Genomic DNA, 16648 nt, shown 5'->3' on the forward strand with positions numbered 1-16648 from the left:
ACAACACTTTGGCAACGGTGGATGCTTTCTGATCCTTTGTGGGAAAAGCTTGGGCGTAGCGAGTATAATGATCTGTAATGACCAAGACATTTGCGGTATTGCTGGAATCGGGTTCGATGGACAGAAAATCCATACAGACAAGGTCTAGAGGTCCATCACTTTGCATGTGAAACAGAGGAGCAACTCTTTTAGGTAAAGTCTTTCTCTGGACACAACGTGCACAGGACTTGCAGAACTCCTCAACCGCAGACTTCATACGCGGCCAATAGAATCTGTCCTTGACCAACCCATAGGTCTTATCTACTCCCAGATGACCTGCGTCATCATGCAAAGACTTCATCACTATTTCCCTGTACTTTTCAGGCAGGACCAACTGTGAATGACATGGTTTAGTGGGTGGGTGGGTGAGTGATTCTACACAACACTCCCTCTTTAATTTCCAAGTGGTCCCATTCTCTTAGGAGCAGACGACAGTCAGGATGTTTTGATTTGTCGATCTGTGTAATATCACCCAGACGGAGAGCTGAAAACACCTCATGAATACAGGGATCCTCCTGTTGTGCTTTGGATATTTCAGATGAACACAACATGGGTAAGTTTTGTACCTCCAAACTGGAAAGGTTGCAAAATGCCTGGGGAACAGCATGCATTGACGCTCCCAAGTGGTCAATCTCTCGGGCATGAAATGAATTCTTTGGTCCAGATACCACGGACATCTGACACATTACTTTCACATCTGCTGAAGCAACATCTTTCCACTCTGGTTTCTGGTAGTGTGGGCGACGAGACAGAGCATCTGCGTCAATGTTCTGGTTCCCAGGTCTGTACCTGAGACTAAAGTCGTAAGCAGATAGTGTAGCAAGCCAGCGGTGGCCGGTGGCATCAAGTTTTGCCGAAGTCAACACATAGGTTAATGGATTATTGTCTGTCCTCACTTCAAACTTCGCTCCATACAGATAATCCTGCAGCTTATCCACTTCAACGCCAAGAATTCTAGCTTATGAGCTGGGTAGTTACGCTCTGATGGCGTAAGACTGCGACTGATGAATGCTACGGGTCTCAGCCCTGCTCCTTGGTCCTGATACAACACACCACCCAACCCTTCTTGACTGGCATCCACGTGTAGCACATATGGCAGCTGTGGGTTTGCAAAAGCCAACACGGGGGCTTGAGTAAGACTTTGCTTTAAGGTGTGGAAGGCCTCTTCGCATTTCTCATCCCATCTAACACCAAAAGGCTCAGAGGGTTTGAAGTAGTCCTTGTTCTCTTTACCTTTAGCCTTTTTCTTCCTCTCGGCTGGTGGGAGGTAACCAGCCAGCAGCTGATTCAGAGGATGGGCCACTTTGGAGTAATCCTGCACAAAGCGCCTGTAATATCCGCAGAACCCAAGAAATGACCGCAAGGCAGTCACTGTGTTCGGTTTGGGCCATGTGGTAACAGCTTCGATCTTGGATGGATCTGTGGCTACTCCATCCTGTGATACAATATGCCCCACATAGGACTCGGATGTTTGGCAAAACTGACACTTGTCCAATGATAGCTTGAGACCTTCATCCTCCAGCCGACCAAGCACTTTCAGCAACCGAGCTACGTGTTCTTCAAGGGTTGCCCCAAACACAATGATATCGTCCAAGTACACCAATACTTCGAGCAAGTTCATGTCCCCAACTGTTTTTTCCATTATTCTTTGAAAAGTTGCTGGAGCGCCTGAAGCTCCCTGTGGCATCCTTTCAAATTGGTAGAACCCAACTGGACATATAAAGGCTGTCTTTTTGTCCGATTCACTCATCGGTATTTGGTAGTATCCACTTCTGAGATCCAACACACTGAACCACTTGCTTCCATTAAGACAAGCCAATGCATCCTCAATTCTTGGAACGGTGTATTGGTCGGGAATAGTACGTCTGTTAAGCGTCCTAAAGTCCACACACATCCGAATCTTTCCGTTCTTTTTCCTCACCACCACTATAGGAGATGCATAAGGACTCCTGGACTCGGTAATGATCTCAGCTTCTTTTAACTGCGACAGGTGCTGTCTCACTGCTTCGATGTCAGCTGGTGCCAGCTGTCGAGACCTCTCCCGAAAGGGTTTATCCTCGGTAATTCTGATAGAATGGCGAGTACTCTTACTACAACCAACATCAAACTCATGAGGAGAGAAAACTCCTCTCCGCTCCATCATCTTCCTGACTAATCGGTCCTTCCATTCTTTAGGAACGAATGAATCTCCAAAGTTGAAGGAGGAGGGTGTCAGATCTCTGGTTGAGTTAACTTTGGACTCTTCCTTCACATGTGACGACAGTACATTTACAGGAAACAGATGCGCAATCGGCATTCCTTTCCTCAATGTGATTCCTTTGCCTGACATATTCCTCACGGTCACTGTAACTCTCCTTGACATCACAGCTGTCGGGATCTGCAACTCTGGTCTCACCAGAAGCTCATTTGGAAACCGTGACTCTTCTGCAGGATCATCAGGTGACTCTATCAGAATGGCTTCAGTACCTGGCGTTCCAGGGAATTTTGGTATCCCAGGGATTCTAGCCACTCCTCCAGGACGCAGGGTGATAGGTTTGGCTCGAACGTACCACACAGTTCCTCTTTTGCTATCATCTACGTCGGAAGAAAGTTCAGGCAGTTTCTCAAAAGCCTTTTTGAAAACAGGGTGAATGTGTCTGGTGCTCAAGAAGTTTTCACCTCCCTGCTCTTTGCAGCTTGTCAGGAGTCGTCTCACTATGGGTGTATTACTGCCAACCAGTATGGAAACCTCACCTTTCACCATGGGGTCAGGGCAAACCAACACAAGTGCATCAATGGTCTCAGTGGTCCCTACATCAGCTTCCAAGAACTCCAACCTCAGCGACAAATAGCCATCATATGGGTAATCAGCAGGACTAAGGCCCCAGATCTGCAGAAGACTGATTGGGGTTAACGGCAAATGCGTCAGGTATCGGTCATAGAAGGATCTGTACAGTATGGTAACCTGAGAACCCGTGTCGAGGATAGCTTTAGTATAAATGCCTTCAATCTGTATTGATACAGCAGAACTCGGCCCTACTAAGCCTTCAGGTATGATGTCTCTCATATCCCCTCGTCTATTATTGCACTTAGCGGAACGTGTCTTAACTACAGGGACAGCAGGCCATTCCGTTACTGTGCCCCTTTGTAGTTTCCCGACTTCTTGGTAAGTTTTATGAGACGGTCATTTACTTTTTTTAGATTTTCCTCACCTCTACATTCTCGCTTGAAATGTCCATCCTTTCCACAGTTATAACAAAAGACTCCAGGTCTACCTCCTTCATGGGGATATCCTTTAGAGGAATCATTCATTTTGCTGTTAGACTTCGCAGGGTGTTCAACCTTTTGCACCCGTGCGTCATCCCTTTCTGTGTTGGGCTTAGACCGAAAATATGCCATCTCGGCTCTCATGACATTTATTTCCTTCTTCAGCTGTTCCATCTCAGGGTTGACATCACCCTTAGGAGTAGGAACTGTAACAGGAGTCACAAGCTTGGACATCACAGCACTCTTGGCTACATTCCGGGCCTGAAGCATATCCTCCTCCTCTCTGACTTCCCTTAGCAGCTCAGTGAAGGTAGGTGGATCTCGCAACTTATGGGTCATGCGTATGCGAAGAGCAGTCACGTCTTCGAGCAATGCACCTCGCACAACCTGTTCAATGCAGAACCGATTCATTTCAGACAACTCAATATCTCTTTTCCGTAACATACAATGCAGCAGTTTGTCTATTCTCAGCAGATAACTGGACAGCTTCTCTCCCTCACACTGGAATGTGCTTCTGAATCTGACCATCAAATCTGAAATGGTTTCAGTAGTTCCAAAGGCAGTTTCTAGAGCCTGCATGTAGTCAAAGGAAGTAGCAGAGGTGTTCTGCGCCTTTAAGAACAATGACAATAAAGTTGAATTATTATTATTATTATGTCAGCAGCAGGACCCTTAAGGCTTTCTACTATTCTCTGCCTCTTCACATTGTCACTGCACTGCCATTCCTCTAGCAGAGGCAGGGTCTGCTCAGCCCAGGCGTCGTACTCCTCTTCCCCACTGGGAGTTGGTCTCACTCCTGAGAACATACGGAGCTTACGGTATCCCTGAGCCTCGAAGGGCAGATTGGTGCATTTATCCACCAGAGAACTAATGGCACTGACCAACTGAGTGTTCATATCCAGGGCCGAAGGACCTATCAGACCTTTGACATCAGCAACAGTCTTTCCTTCTTGTCTCAAGAATGACAACAACTTGGTCTGAAACCCTTCTTCTTCCTTAGTAGTAATAGGGACAAACTGAACTGGCCAGGGACCAGCCTCTTCAGAAAGCCCAACTGCCTCAGGTAAACCATGACACCTCAGGTTCTCTGATGTCTGGATCAACACAAACTGCTTCTTGGTAGCTGTATCCAAGCAGCGCTCAACTATCCTAACCTTTCCAAAGGCTTTGACACAATTCAGAGCCCTTAGCAAGACATCATCAGGGTCATCGTTAGCAACACCATTCAGCACAATGACATGGGTAGTAGCTATCTGCTTCCGTTTGCACCAAGCTTCAACCTCAATAACATCCATCTTTATGCTCAAACAGCCCAGTAGAAACCACAAACCATTCTCTTAGCAATGAGCATTCAATACTGTTAGTTTACTGACATAAATAGACCACAATCCCGGACGAGCCCCCAAAATGTAACCCCTTCACGGTTCTCTAGATATATGTGAGATATGGTCTCTGTTGTAGACAGTATTCTATAGTCCAGTAAGGAGATCACTACTACAATGGCTTAATTCTAATTATCTTACTTTATAGTTTTAACGTCAGACAGTATAAGAAGATTACAGGTCAATGACCTAAATTAGACATTTGCATACATTAGAATGAATCTAGACATAATAAACATACATTCTCCATTTATATGGATTCAAAGGAGAATCTGTCCCTGTGTCCAAATTCGAGTGCACTCTTTCGTTGGCGCGCTTAAGTTGGAGCTCATGGTATGTATAATGTCTGCAAGACTTACGACTCCGAACCCCTTCGTTGAATTCTTTTCACGATCACTGAATCCCACTTTGAGTTCTGGATGCAGAGCTACTAATACGAAGGGCGGCGGCCGAGTTTGGAAGCCCGGGATGGGATGCGGCAGCCATTTGCCTCCTGAGCCCTCTTTTCAGAGCTCCTGCCCTCTTTTCTTCCAGTCGCTCCTTTTTCCCGCTCGAAAACCCCGACTCCACCCCTTCCTCCTGGGGTTTCTGCCTGGAGACTGCGCAGCCTCACTGTCTGCAACAGTTGATACTGGTGCAGAATTATGGAAAGTCTGCTCTTAGTCACATTGTGTCCTTAAAAGTTCTTGCCGTACCTTCACATGGGCAACTTTAACCCAGGGATTTATAACAATGATAATACAGTGTCTAAGTTAAAGATTGATAACCATACTTAGCATACATAACATTTCCAGTGGGTATTACATATATTTTTCCTCACATGCTTAACAACTATTTATGAGTGAATTAGACTTTTTTCTAAAAAGGGGAAAACCATTGCGACACTTGCTTTGAGGCTGATGCCACACTTCAGTTTGTTGTCCACATGGTCCTCTTCCATCCTTCTTCGCTTCCGTCTTTTTTTTGGTGATCAGCAGCAGTTAATTCTGTTGCAGTACAACTTGGAGAAGTTTGACTTCACCCTTTTTTTTAAGTCCTTTTGGATTGATGCATATAGGCCCGAGTTTTGTGGTTAAAAATAACAGTGACTTTATTAAAGAATAAATCGGACAGCAACTTCCAGCGACTACACATGCTGTAAGAATATAGGCTTATAAGGGTATTAAGAGGGATTAGGCATTGCAAGAGTTAAATGTTCCAAGCTGTGCTTTTGGATTCTCAGGCGACGCTTATTTAAGCATAAGTAAGGTGCAGTGTTTGAGCAGCAGTTTAAAAAGTACAATTGAGAATTATATTTGCTGTTGTTGTACTTTGGGTAGAAGGCGTGACCCATTCCCCGTACTGCGCCTCATGAGCTTGTACGCCTGTCTGTTTCCCTCTGTGGCCCATTTACACTGAGAGAGACCCAAACCCCCTACCTAGGATATATCCCAAAAACCGGAACTGCGAAAAAATCCATCCAATCATAGGGACGACAGGTCTGTGCCCAGGCACAGGCCTTGGGCCTCCCTTATCTGTCTTTTAGCCCTAGACGCAAGTTTTTTTTGTTCCTACAATTGATGACGCACTCTATGGACCTTGAAGACAAGAGTTCTAACTGTAAGTAAAATCTAGGTTGGTTTCCCTAATTCTAACAAAGGAGAAATAAAACTGTAGATCAGCAAACTTAAGTTTTTCTAGATTGAAGTTTAATATTAATACTGAAAAATAGTAAAAGGGGATTATATTTTATTATATTTTGACAAATAACAGGAGCTCTTAGTATGTGCATATCCACAGTCAGAAAAGAGATAAGAGATAACGCTGTAGACAGCTTCAAGTCTCAAACTGTTCTTCCCTCCCTTCTAGCAATAACAATTAGTTTGCAATAACAAGGATATTTGTGATTATTCATCATTCTGCAGCTGCACAAAAGCCAGCCTGAGAGTCCAAAAGCAGTATATTTTGCAGAATAGCAGCTCTAGCAAAAGCTTGGGGCATTTAACTCTTGCAATGCCTAATCCCTCTAAATATCCTCATAAGCCTATGGCCTAGAAATTCATTGTAGCCACTTTTGGGGCGGTAAAGTCGGGCGGCCGGTAAAGTTTGCGCCCGGCGCAAAATCGAGGCCACTTCTCCGATATTCATTAGCTTTGCCCTAAGAGTTTGCTCGAGCGCTATAACTGGCGCTGCACGCCTCTCTTTAGGCGCTAAGCCGGAGGTGCTGAGCGAGAGCGCCGAGGCCGGGCGCAGCGCAGGTGCGGCCATCTCGTGATTGACAGCAGACACCCTGGCGCCGGCCAGCTCTTAAGGGGGAAGGGTCGACTTGGTCTGCTGCCACGCCCTGGATAGTGGAGCCCTCCAGCTAGGCCTGAACACTGCTGCTGGACCCAAATAGCGCCTGAAGCCATGCAGAAGGCCCGTGAACGAGCGCAGCGCTTCTCAGAGCTTGATCTGAGTGTGCTGGTTGGTGGTGTGGAGAAGAGGCGCCATATTTTGTACCCAGACAATGGCAGGAAGGCGCCGGTCCGCGTCTACCGGAGAGCCTGGAGGCATGTCGCCAGCAAGGTGTCAGCCAACAGCGAGGTCCCCAGGAGCGGTGTCCAATGCCGCAAAAAGTTTAATGACCTCACTCGGATTGTCAGGGTGAGTACCCTTTCCAGTGTCCTCCTCATCCTTGCATGTGCACCTCACATTATGGGCAAAGGGACCTGAAAGCCCTAATGGCCAGCCCTCATCCAGCAGCTATGGGACAGGCATGAACATCAATTGCACATTCTGCACTTAACACACTGGCCAAGCTATTCCACCATGGGAGGCAGTGCACACAAGATCAGGGCTACACACTGGCCAGGCTATTCCACCATGGGAGACAGTGCACACAAGATCAGGGCTACACACTGGCCAGGCTATTCCACCATGGGAGGCAGTGCACACAAGATCAGGGCGACACACTGGCCAGGCTATTCCACCATGGGAGGCAGTGCACACAAGATCAGGGCTACACACTGTACTTAGAGGCCGTCCTTTCTCTTGCAGGCCAAGCTGGCCAATAATAAGAAGAGCCGGACTGCGACCGGGGGAGGCCGACCCCAGATCCAGCCGCTCACCGAGCTGCAACATCGCGTGGAGCGCATCATGGGTGGCCGGGTGATTGGCCCCGTTGCATGTGGAGATGCCGACCCTGTTCTGGGCACCAATGGTAAGGACATCACCTTTTGGACCTCTCTCGTCCCACTTGCGCATCAGATCTACATCCTTTGCCACTGTCCGACCAATGCGCTGAATGCCACCACTCATGCATCCCTCGCTGACGCCCTCTCCTCACTCTGAAGCTACTCTTGTGCCTTCCTGCTTTCAGATGGTGAGGAGGAGGTCCCTGAACTTGCCAGTGACAGCCCCTCAGAAGAGGAGGAGGAGGAGGAGCAAGAGGAAGGCGGCCCATCAGGGGAACCCTCAGCCGCGGCAACCCATGCGAATGTAGGGGACACGTCTTCCCTGGAGGGGAGCGTGGCGGAAGTGTTGGAGGGGAGGGGAGCTCATGGGACCTGCGGCCTGCAGAAACGCGGGAGGGGGGTGGAAGCTTAGCGGCCTTCTCCCCAGAGGGGGGAAGGGTCGGAGGGGAGTCCAATTGCTGGGCCCAGCGGCGTCCAGCAACGCAGGAAGGGTCGGCCAGCTCGGCGGCCTTCTCCCCAGAGGGAGAGTCCGGCCTCCAGTCCGGAGATGGTCTTCGCCGAGGAGATGGAACGCCTCGAGGACTTGTCCGCGGACTCGGAGCGCCGGCACACGGAGCTCATGGGGGTAGTGGCACGGTTGCCTGAGGCCATCGAGTCCCTCTCTCGGAGTGTGACCGACGTCGGGGCCTCACAGGCCATCAGTTTGGCGGAATTCGGGGCAGAGCAGGCAGCGAGTCGGGCGGCATTCGGGGCAGCTCAGGCAGCGAGTGGCCAGCTGATCAGTGGTGCCGTGCAGTCACTGGGTGCTCTGATGAGGTCACTGAACAGGTCAACACGGGCACTCACTGCTGCCACACTCGCTGTGTCAGCCAGGCATCGCCAGGGCACCCGGCGCGCTGCAGCAGCACAGCGGTCTGTCCCTCGGCAGATTGGTGCGCATGCTGCAGTGCTGGCCCGGGCGAGTGCCAGTGTCTCAGGTGACCAGCGAGCACCTGCCATCCGCCAGCTTGCCCCCATTCCTCCAGCCGCCACTGCCACTCCCCCAGTGGAGCTGCCAGGAGCTGCTGCAGCGACTGATGCTGGCCAGCCACAGCTGCAGCATTCAACAGCCGCCTGCTCGCCGGCCAGACCTCGACTAGGCCGACCCCCAAGGGCATCTGCCGTCACGACATGTGCCCCTCGGGAGCCTGCCCCCAGCCTTGCAGCAGCCAATGGCCTTACTTTGAGGCGGAGCAGCAGGGCGGGCAGGGGCCACCCAAAGATGGCCAAGGCATCGCCCTAGCGGGCCAAATAGTCGAATGTGTGGCCATTTGTGTTTGTTTTTTGAGGCCGAGAATTGGATGTTTGTTTTTTGAAGGCCGAGGATGTGATGTTTGTTTTTTACGAAGGCCGAGGATGACGGCCATTTTAGTTGCACTGTTTTGTCAATCCTCTCCAGGTTGTGGGAGCGAGTAATGTGTTTGAGTGTTTTTTGGGGGTTTCGTCTGTTTTTGGTTTTCATGTGGGAAGGGCCCTGAGTTTGTACAATAAAGCATTTTATTTATTAACATTGTCCATGTTTGATCTTTGAAGTGTTTGTTGCCTTAACCGGCTGAGGGCTTGCGGAGCAGCTGCAATCATGTTCTTTCATTGGCACAAGCCATTCCCTGACAGGGGGCCTAGAAGTGACGTTCAATAAGCCGCCGACGGGCGGCCCTTGGACCTTCTGCCTCCCTCCTGGGCTGGTACTCCTCGTCCTCCTCCTCCTCATGCTCGTCCTCCTCCTCCTCATGCTCCTCCTCCTGAGGTGGTGGTCCAACATGAGGTGGCAGTGCCTGAGTCCTGCGGATAGCCAGGTTGTGCAGCATGCAGCAAACGACGACAAATTGGGAGACTCGCTCCTGCGAATACTGGAGGGCTCCCCCGGAGCGATCGAGACAGCGGAACCGTTGCTTGAGGACGCCGATTGTTTGTTCTATGATGTTCCTAGTCGCTTGATGGCTCTCGTTGTATGCCTCTTCAGCAGGGGTCGTGGGCGCGCGGAGCAGGGTCATGAGCCAGGTACACAAAGGATAGCCTTTGTCCCCGATAAGCCATCCTCTTGGGTGAGGCTGTGCCTGGAACATGTCAGCCACAGTTGTCTGTCGCAGGATAAAGGCATCGTGGCTGCTGCCTGGAAAGCGGGCATTGACAGCTAGGATGCGCTGCCTGTGGTCACACACCAGCTGTACGTTGAGGGAATGGTAGCCCTTCCGGTTGCGGTAATCCTCGGCATGTTCCAGAGGTGTCCGCAAAGCCACATGCGTGCAGTCAATGGCGCTCTGCACCATGGGGAAGCCCGCTATTCTTGCAAATCCCACTGCACGCTGCTGCTGCTTGTCCAGGGTCATGGGGAAGGAGATGAATTGATGTCTCCTTCTGAAAAGGGCATCGGTCACCTGGCGGATGCAGCAATGCACAGCGAACTGGGAGATGTTAGCGATGTCCCCAGCAGCGGATTGGAAGGAGCCGGTGGCATAGAAGTTGAGAGCCACCGTCACCTTCACTGCCACCGACAGAGACGTCCTGCGCATCAGCTGTGGCTGCAGATCTCTGTGAAGCAGCTGGCAGATGTCTGCAACCACCTCCCTTCTGAATCGCAGCCTCCTAACACACATCGCGGCAGACATGGTCAGATAGGAGGACTGCTGGCGGTATACCCTGGGTGGGTAATGCCTCAGTTGGCGACGCCTGTTGCCCCCTCTGCGTCTAGCCAGGGCTGCCACTCTCTCATGGCGTCTGTAAGCCCTTCTGGCATAAGGCTGAAAGTCAGCGTTGGCACCCAATGCAGCCCCCATTATATGCTGGCAAACACTGAGCTCTCAATGAAGGCAAAGATAATTGCTAAGCTCTGGCCTGAGCCAAAAATACCTGTCCTAGTGTTGGTCCAAACCAGTAAGCTCTCCTCCTTGGTCTCTCTCCAAAAAACCGTTGCACAAGAGTGAATGCTGCAAAATGGCTGGCCTTTATAGTGCAGGGTAAGTGCCCTTTAATTAGCGCTCCCCGCGGCCCGCTTCGGCTGTGTACCATTCCACTTCACAGTCGTTAGGGCCGCCCGGCGCACAATGGCCCGGCGCGAGTGAAGTTCCGGTTCGGGGCGCACAAAGGGCGTTGCACGACGAAATGACGTCATGATCTGCGCGTGCAGCAGGGTGCGCGCTAAGACTTTGCGCCGGCGCTAAATGTGTACTGAAGTTGGGGCGAGGCGCAGATCGCGCTGCGCCCAGGCGCTAAGCGCCTAGCGCTCGAGATCTACTCCTCCTAAGGCGCTAACGGCTGGCGCGCCCAACTGAATTTCTAGGCCTATATTCTTAAAATGCGCAGCTAAGCGTGGAAATCAGGAAGTTGCTGTCCAGGTTGCCCTGCTCCTCCAGGTGCTTCTCTATAACAGTATCTCACCGAGAGACTCAGCATTCAGATACATGATAGATACCCACTAAACATGCCAGAAAAGCCATGATCTTATTGAATGGTGGAGCAGGCTCGAGGAACCAAATGGCCTACTCCTGCTCCTATTTCTTATGTTCTTATGTAAAAAGATGGGGCTTGTCCATTCCAATGTAAGTGAATTTTTAACGGCGTGTCTTAATTACTGCCAAGCAACCAATTTGGCACTGAAAATTAACTTTTACAACTGTGAGGTCTCATTCTTTCAGATTTTAATTATTGTTGGAGATTTTAAAAAATGTAAATAAAACATTTTTAAAATCTTTTCTTTCTGTCTCTTTTATCGCTCTCTCTTAATCCCATCTTTCCCTCTTTTTATTTCGCTTTCTGATTTGGCATTGAATTAAATATTACACTTCCTGGATTAGACTGCGTGGCTCAGTAAGGATTCTTCAATCTGATTGGTTAAGGCGATACACAGTTGCTTGCCCTGTTCACACAGGTCCCAGACCCCCTGTAGAGGTCGCCGCACTGTTTGGAGCTTGCGGTGGTTAGAAATCCAGTGAAAAAGCCCATAGAAAGTCTGTGGGCAAGTGTAAGTGTAATGAATGGCTAGCGCTGTTCATTCAGCGCTGACTGCAAAATCAGGGCCATTGTTTTTGGCTGCAGTTATACTGCATATAAGGATTTGAGACTAGTGTGTTTTTGAGTGCCCAGCCGTCACCGAGTTTGACTGCAACTTTGAATTTTTTTAAGTGATTCTCAGAGCACTTCCAGACCTGAGAAGATGTACACACCATAGATGTCTGTGTGATAATAGGTGCATTGAACATGAGAATTAAACTTTTAATGAAAATATTGAAGCTATAAATTATGGGTACAAACAACTAATATGCTGGGTGGTGGTGTTTGTAGTCCTGACATGATGCAAGGTGTTCATTTCACTCTACGTCCAAAGTATGGAAGACCGGAGTTATTCAGCTACCTGTAAATTAGAAAACAAGTTTCAGATATTCAATTGTTAAGTGCTTACTCCTCCTACATTAATGGGCTGGAGCAGGGCATCTCATGACCTTTCCTTGCACCCTATAGCTCAAAAATGCTTTGCCCTGTAAATTGCTGGAAGTGTGAGCTTAAAACGGCTTGGCGAGAGCAACGGGGCATCTGGGACCTTGGTGAACGATGGGACCAATAGTGTATCTCCTTAACCAATGAGATTTAAGTATTGAGAAAAACACAGGAAGGACTGAAAAGGAGGGTGAATTAGAGTGGATGAATTCAATGTCAAATCAGGTACAGAAAAAGAAAGAAAGATTGGATAAAAAGAGAGAAAAATGAGACAGAAAGGAAAAGTAAGAAAATAAACGTAAAAATTAAAATTTTGACATTTTAAAATGTCAACAACAATTCTACCTGAAGAAATCAGACTCCACAGTTTAAATTGTTTACTTTCAAGGCCAGAGAGATTGATTGGCAGTCATTAGCAATTATCACATCTTTAAAAGGGTACTTGCACTATTAATTACTAGACTTAATTTTCTGTGGCATGTTTAATGGGCAATTAATGTACAAATGCAGCAACTTCATGTAACTCACAGGGGGGTTAAGGACGAGCTGCCGTTTTCGCGAGGCTAATGACGGATCGGCACAAATCGTCCAGCAACATGTGACGATTCGCAATTCACGGGGTATCTCTTCCTCGCCACAAGTTGCTGGCTGATTTGCGCATTAATAATGGCATGCGTCATTCAAACAACATTTTTTTCAGCAAATTCCAGCCCAATATTGTTAGCCATATTGCCACTTTTAGCAGAAAGTGCTTTGCACAAAAGAGTCACTATAACTTCAGCAAGTTTATTGTAAAAGTTTAAATATGTTTTTGTTCTTGTTGACTTCTGACTTTTGCAAAATTGCTACCATTGACTTCTGCTTTCAGAATACTTTTTATGATTTTTTGTAATTAGGGTTTAGCGCAAGGCCTGTATGGTTATGACAGTTGATTACATTTCTAGTTGAGTTGATCCTGACTTTGGTTAATGGAAGTGTCCAGTTTCAAGATTTGTGTATATTACAGACTTATTTATCTAACTGTAAAGGGGTCTAAGACCCCGATCTTATCTCGGGAGCGGGGGCGGGAGGGCAGTTTTGAGGCCAGAAGAACGAGTTTCCCTCCGGTTCTGCCAAATTTAACCTGATTACCATTTTTTGTTTCAGTTTCCCGGCCACAGCCAGCAAGATTCAGAGGCTGGCTGGCTGGCGGTCAGGTGGGCCTTCAGCACCAGGCCACAGCCGGGGAGCGGAGGGGAGGGATAGAGGGATCAGAAAGGTGGGGGGGGCTTGGGGACGATCAGAGGCCAGGGTCAGGGGAAGATTGGGGTTTGGAACTGGGGAAGATCGGAGGTCCAGGGAAGATTAGGGTCTGGAGCAGGGGGAAGGTCGGAGGCCAGGGGGTAGAATGGAGGCATGGGGCAGGAGAAGATCGGAGTTCAGAACCGTGGAAGATGGGAGGCTGGAGGGAAGATCGGAGGCCAGAAGGCAGACCAGAGCCGGGGAAGATCGGAGGCCAGGCTCGGGAAGATCGGGATCCGGAGCCGGGGAAGATCGTCCAAAGGCAAGATCGGAGCCAGAGGGAAGTTCGGGGTCTGGAGCAGGGGCAAGACCAGAGGCTGGAGGGAAGATCGGAGGCCAGAGTGTAAATCGGGGACCGGAGCAAGGGGAAGATCAGAGGCCAAAAGGCAAACCAGTGCTGGCAAATATTAGTGGCCAGAGGGAAGATCGGATCTGGGGCAGGAGGAAGATCGGAAACCGAAGGGAAGATCGGGGTCCGGAGGGAAGAATGGAGGTAAGAGACAGGAGAAGATCGGAGTTCAGAGGGGTAATCGGAGGACCGAGGGAAAATCGGGGTCCGGAGCAGGGGAAGATCGGAGGCCAGAGCGGGGGGAATATCAGAGGTAAGAAGGCAGATCTTAGGCCAGAGGGGAGATTGGGGTCCGGAAGAGGGGGAAGATAAGAGGTCAGGGGAAGATCAGGATCAGAGCCTGGGAAGATCAGAGGATGGAGGGAAGATCGTGGTCCGGAGCAGGGAGAAGATCAGAGGCTAGAGCAGGGAGGACATCAGAGGCCGGAAGGCAGATCTGAGGCTGGAGCAGTGGGGCGGTCGTAGGCCGGAGGGAAGATCGGGGTCTGAAGCGGGGGGGGAGGGTTGTGAGGGGTGGTGGGGTGTAGATCAGAGGCCAGAAGGTAGATCGATGGTCGGAATGGGGGGAGATCTGAGGCCAGAAGGTAGATCGGAATGGTCAGGGTGAAATCGGAAGGGTCAGAGGGGCCGGGGAGGAGATCGGAAGGGTCCGGGGGATGTCTGATCACAGCGGCTGGGTGATGCAGGTAAGCTGGATCCAGCAGGTAAGTGGAAGGGCACATACCTCCTGGATCCAGCAGTCCTCGCCTCCCTTATGCTTGAACTGTATAAAACACTAGTTGGGAAACAGCTAGAGTACAGCATACAGGGTACAGAGGAGATTTATGAAGATGTTACCAGGACTGGGGAATTTTAGCTGTGAGGAAAGATTGGATAGGCTGAGGTTGTTTTCTTTGGAGCAGAGGAGGCTGAGGGGAGACTTAATTGAGGTGTATAAAATTATGAGGGGCCTAGATAGAGTGGATGTGAAGGAACTTATTTCCCTTAGCAGAGAGGTCAATAACCAGAGGGCATAGATTTAAAGTAATTGGTAGAGGGATTTGAGGAGAAATTTTTTCACCCAGAGGGTGGTGGGGGTCTGGAACTCACTGCCTGAAAGGGTGGTAGAGGCAGAGACCCTCATCACATTTAAAAAGTACTTGGATACGCACTTGAAGTGCTGCAACCTACAAGGCTACGGACCAAGAGCTAGAAAGTGGGATTAGGCTGAATAGCTCTTTTTCATCCGTCACAGACACGATGGGCCGAATGGCCTACTTCTGTGCTGTAAATTTCTATGATTTAGTTGCTGGGTTTCCCAAGGCTCGGAAAACTCGGCTGGCCAGTGTTAAATTTAAAATGGTGATTAAATATGAGGCACGCAGCCTCATTATAATATTTAAATGGCCAGCCCGCCTCCTAGGAGTGGGCTGGTTGCCCACCCCCACCCACCTCCATTAAAATCGGAAGTGGGCGGGTTGGGATCGGGATTCAGATTTTTTACATTTTTACATCACACCCGACCCAAACCCACCCGTTTTTGTGGGTTAAAATTCCCCCCAAAATGTTTGTGGACTTGGATATATGCTTACATGGAAGAGAACATTTTTCTCAAATGCAGTACTTTATTTAGTTTAACCCATCTTAGTCCTAATGCAAATTTTGGAGACTTCATTATTGTTAAGAGAAAGGATTATTGAGGAGGCTGATAGATTTGAAAAATGTGATATTGCTGAAGTGTCATTTTAACATTGCACTTCTGTAACTTACAGGGGAAAATGATAGGTTGTCTTTGATGTTAAAACAGGCCTGCTAATAAAAATAAAATAGCAAAACTTGTTTTCCATCTAGGTACAGGAAGCGAGACATAATCGAGATGATGAAGCTGTGAAAAAGGCAGTAAATGAGTACGATGAAGCGCTTGAAAAGTGAGTTGCATTCAGAAAAATCCTTCAAATATGTTATTGTGGTTTAATAATTGTTAGAAGAAATGAAGTTCCTAGGTTGGAGGTATAGGTATTCTACAAGAAAAGACTACAGGGCAAATAGTTTCTATCCCCTCCCTCCTTCTAAAGATGTATCATTGCAAATTTTGACACCACTCCCTTTAGGTTAAATCAAAATCATTGGCACAGTGGACAGAATTTGCTCCCTGTGAGAACTCCACTACATACTTCCAACTACTTTGGGAAAAACTGCCTTTAACTTCTTGTCTAAAGTCTACGTATACTATCTCCACTGCATTTCCCTACCATGTCTGTTACCCCCTCAAAGAATTCTATGAAGTTTGTCAAGCGTGGTCATCCCTTTTAAAATCCATACTAGCTACTTCTAACTTTTTCCATTTTGTCTAGATTCTTATGATAATTTCATCTTTAATTAGAGACTGAAATTTTCCCTACCAGAGTTTTTTTTAATTAACTGGCCTGTAATTACCCAGATTAGCTCTTTCTCCCTTTTTTAAAAATGCGTACTATATTGGACACTCTCCAGTATTCCATCACACATCCACACTCAGTAAACCCCTGAAATATAATTTCTAGGGCCTCGGCAATTTCCACCCTTCTCTCCCGCAGGATCTTAGGATGTATCCTGTCGGGACTGTGGCGCATTCTATCATTGGTCTCAACATGCTAGAGTCAAGAAGAGGAAAATTGACCCAGGTTCCTACTCCTATTCTGTGACTCCTGCAGGAACTCTGTGTATGAATGTTGGCTGAGGACAAGGTTGAGCTTAGGATACAC

General features: G+C 48.6%; 1 protein-coding gene across 2 annotated transcripts in view; it reads left to right on the top strand.

Annotated features, from left to right (window-relative positions):
• ift70 (intraflagellar transport 70) overlaps nucleotides 1–16648 on the top strand; it is a 156831-nt gene that overhangs the window by 98743 nt on the left and 41440 nt on the right. For both annotated transcript variants that reach the window (XM_086000484.1, XM_086000485.1), the window contains exon 13: nucleotides 15756–15832. In XM_086000484.1, coding sequence (XP_085856610.1) covers nucleotides 15756–15832 — 77 coding nt within the window. The remainder of the gene's footprint in view (nucleotides 1–15755; nucleotides 15833–16648) is intronic.

Source organism: Somniosus microcephalus, chromosome 11 (genome assembly GCF_052327205.1).
Source record: "Somniosus microcephalus isolate GS21.2 chromosome 11, FLI_Smic_1.0, whole genome shotgun sequence".
Classification (NCBI taxonomy): domain Eukaryota; kingdom Metazoa; phylum Chordata; class Chondrichthyes; order Squaliformes; family Somniosidae; genus Somniosus; species Somniosus microcephalus.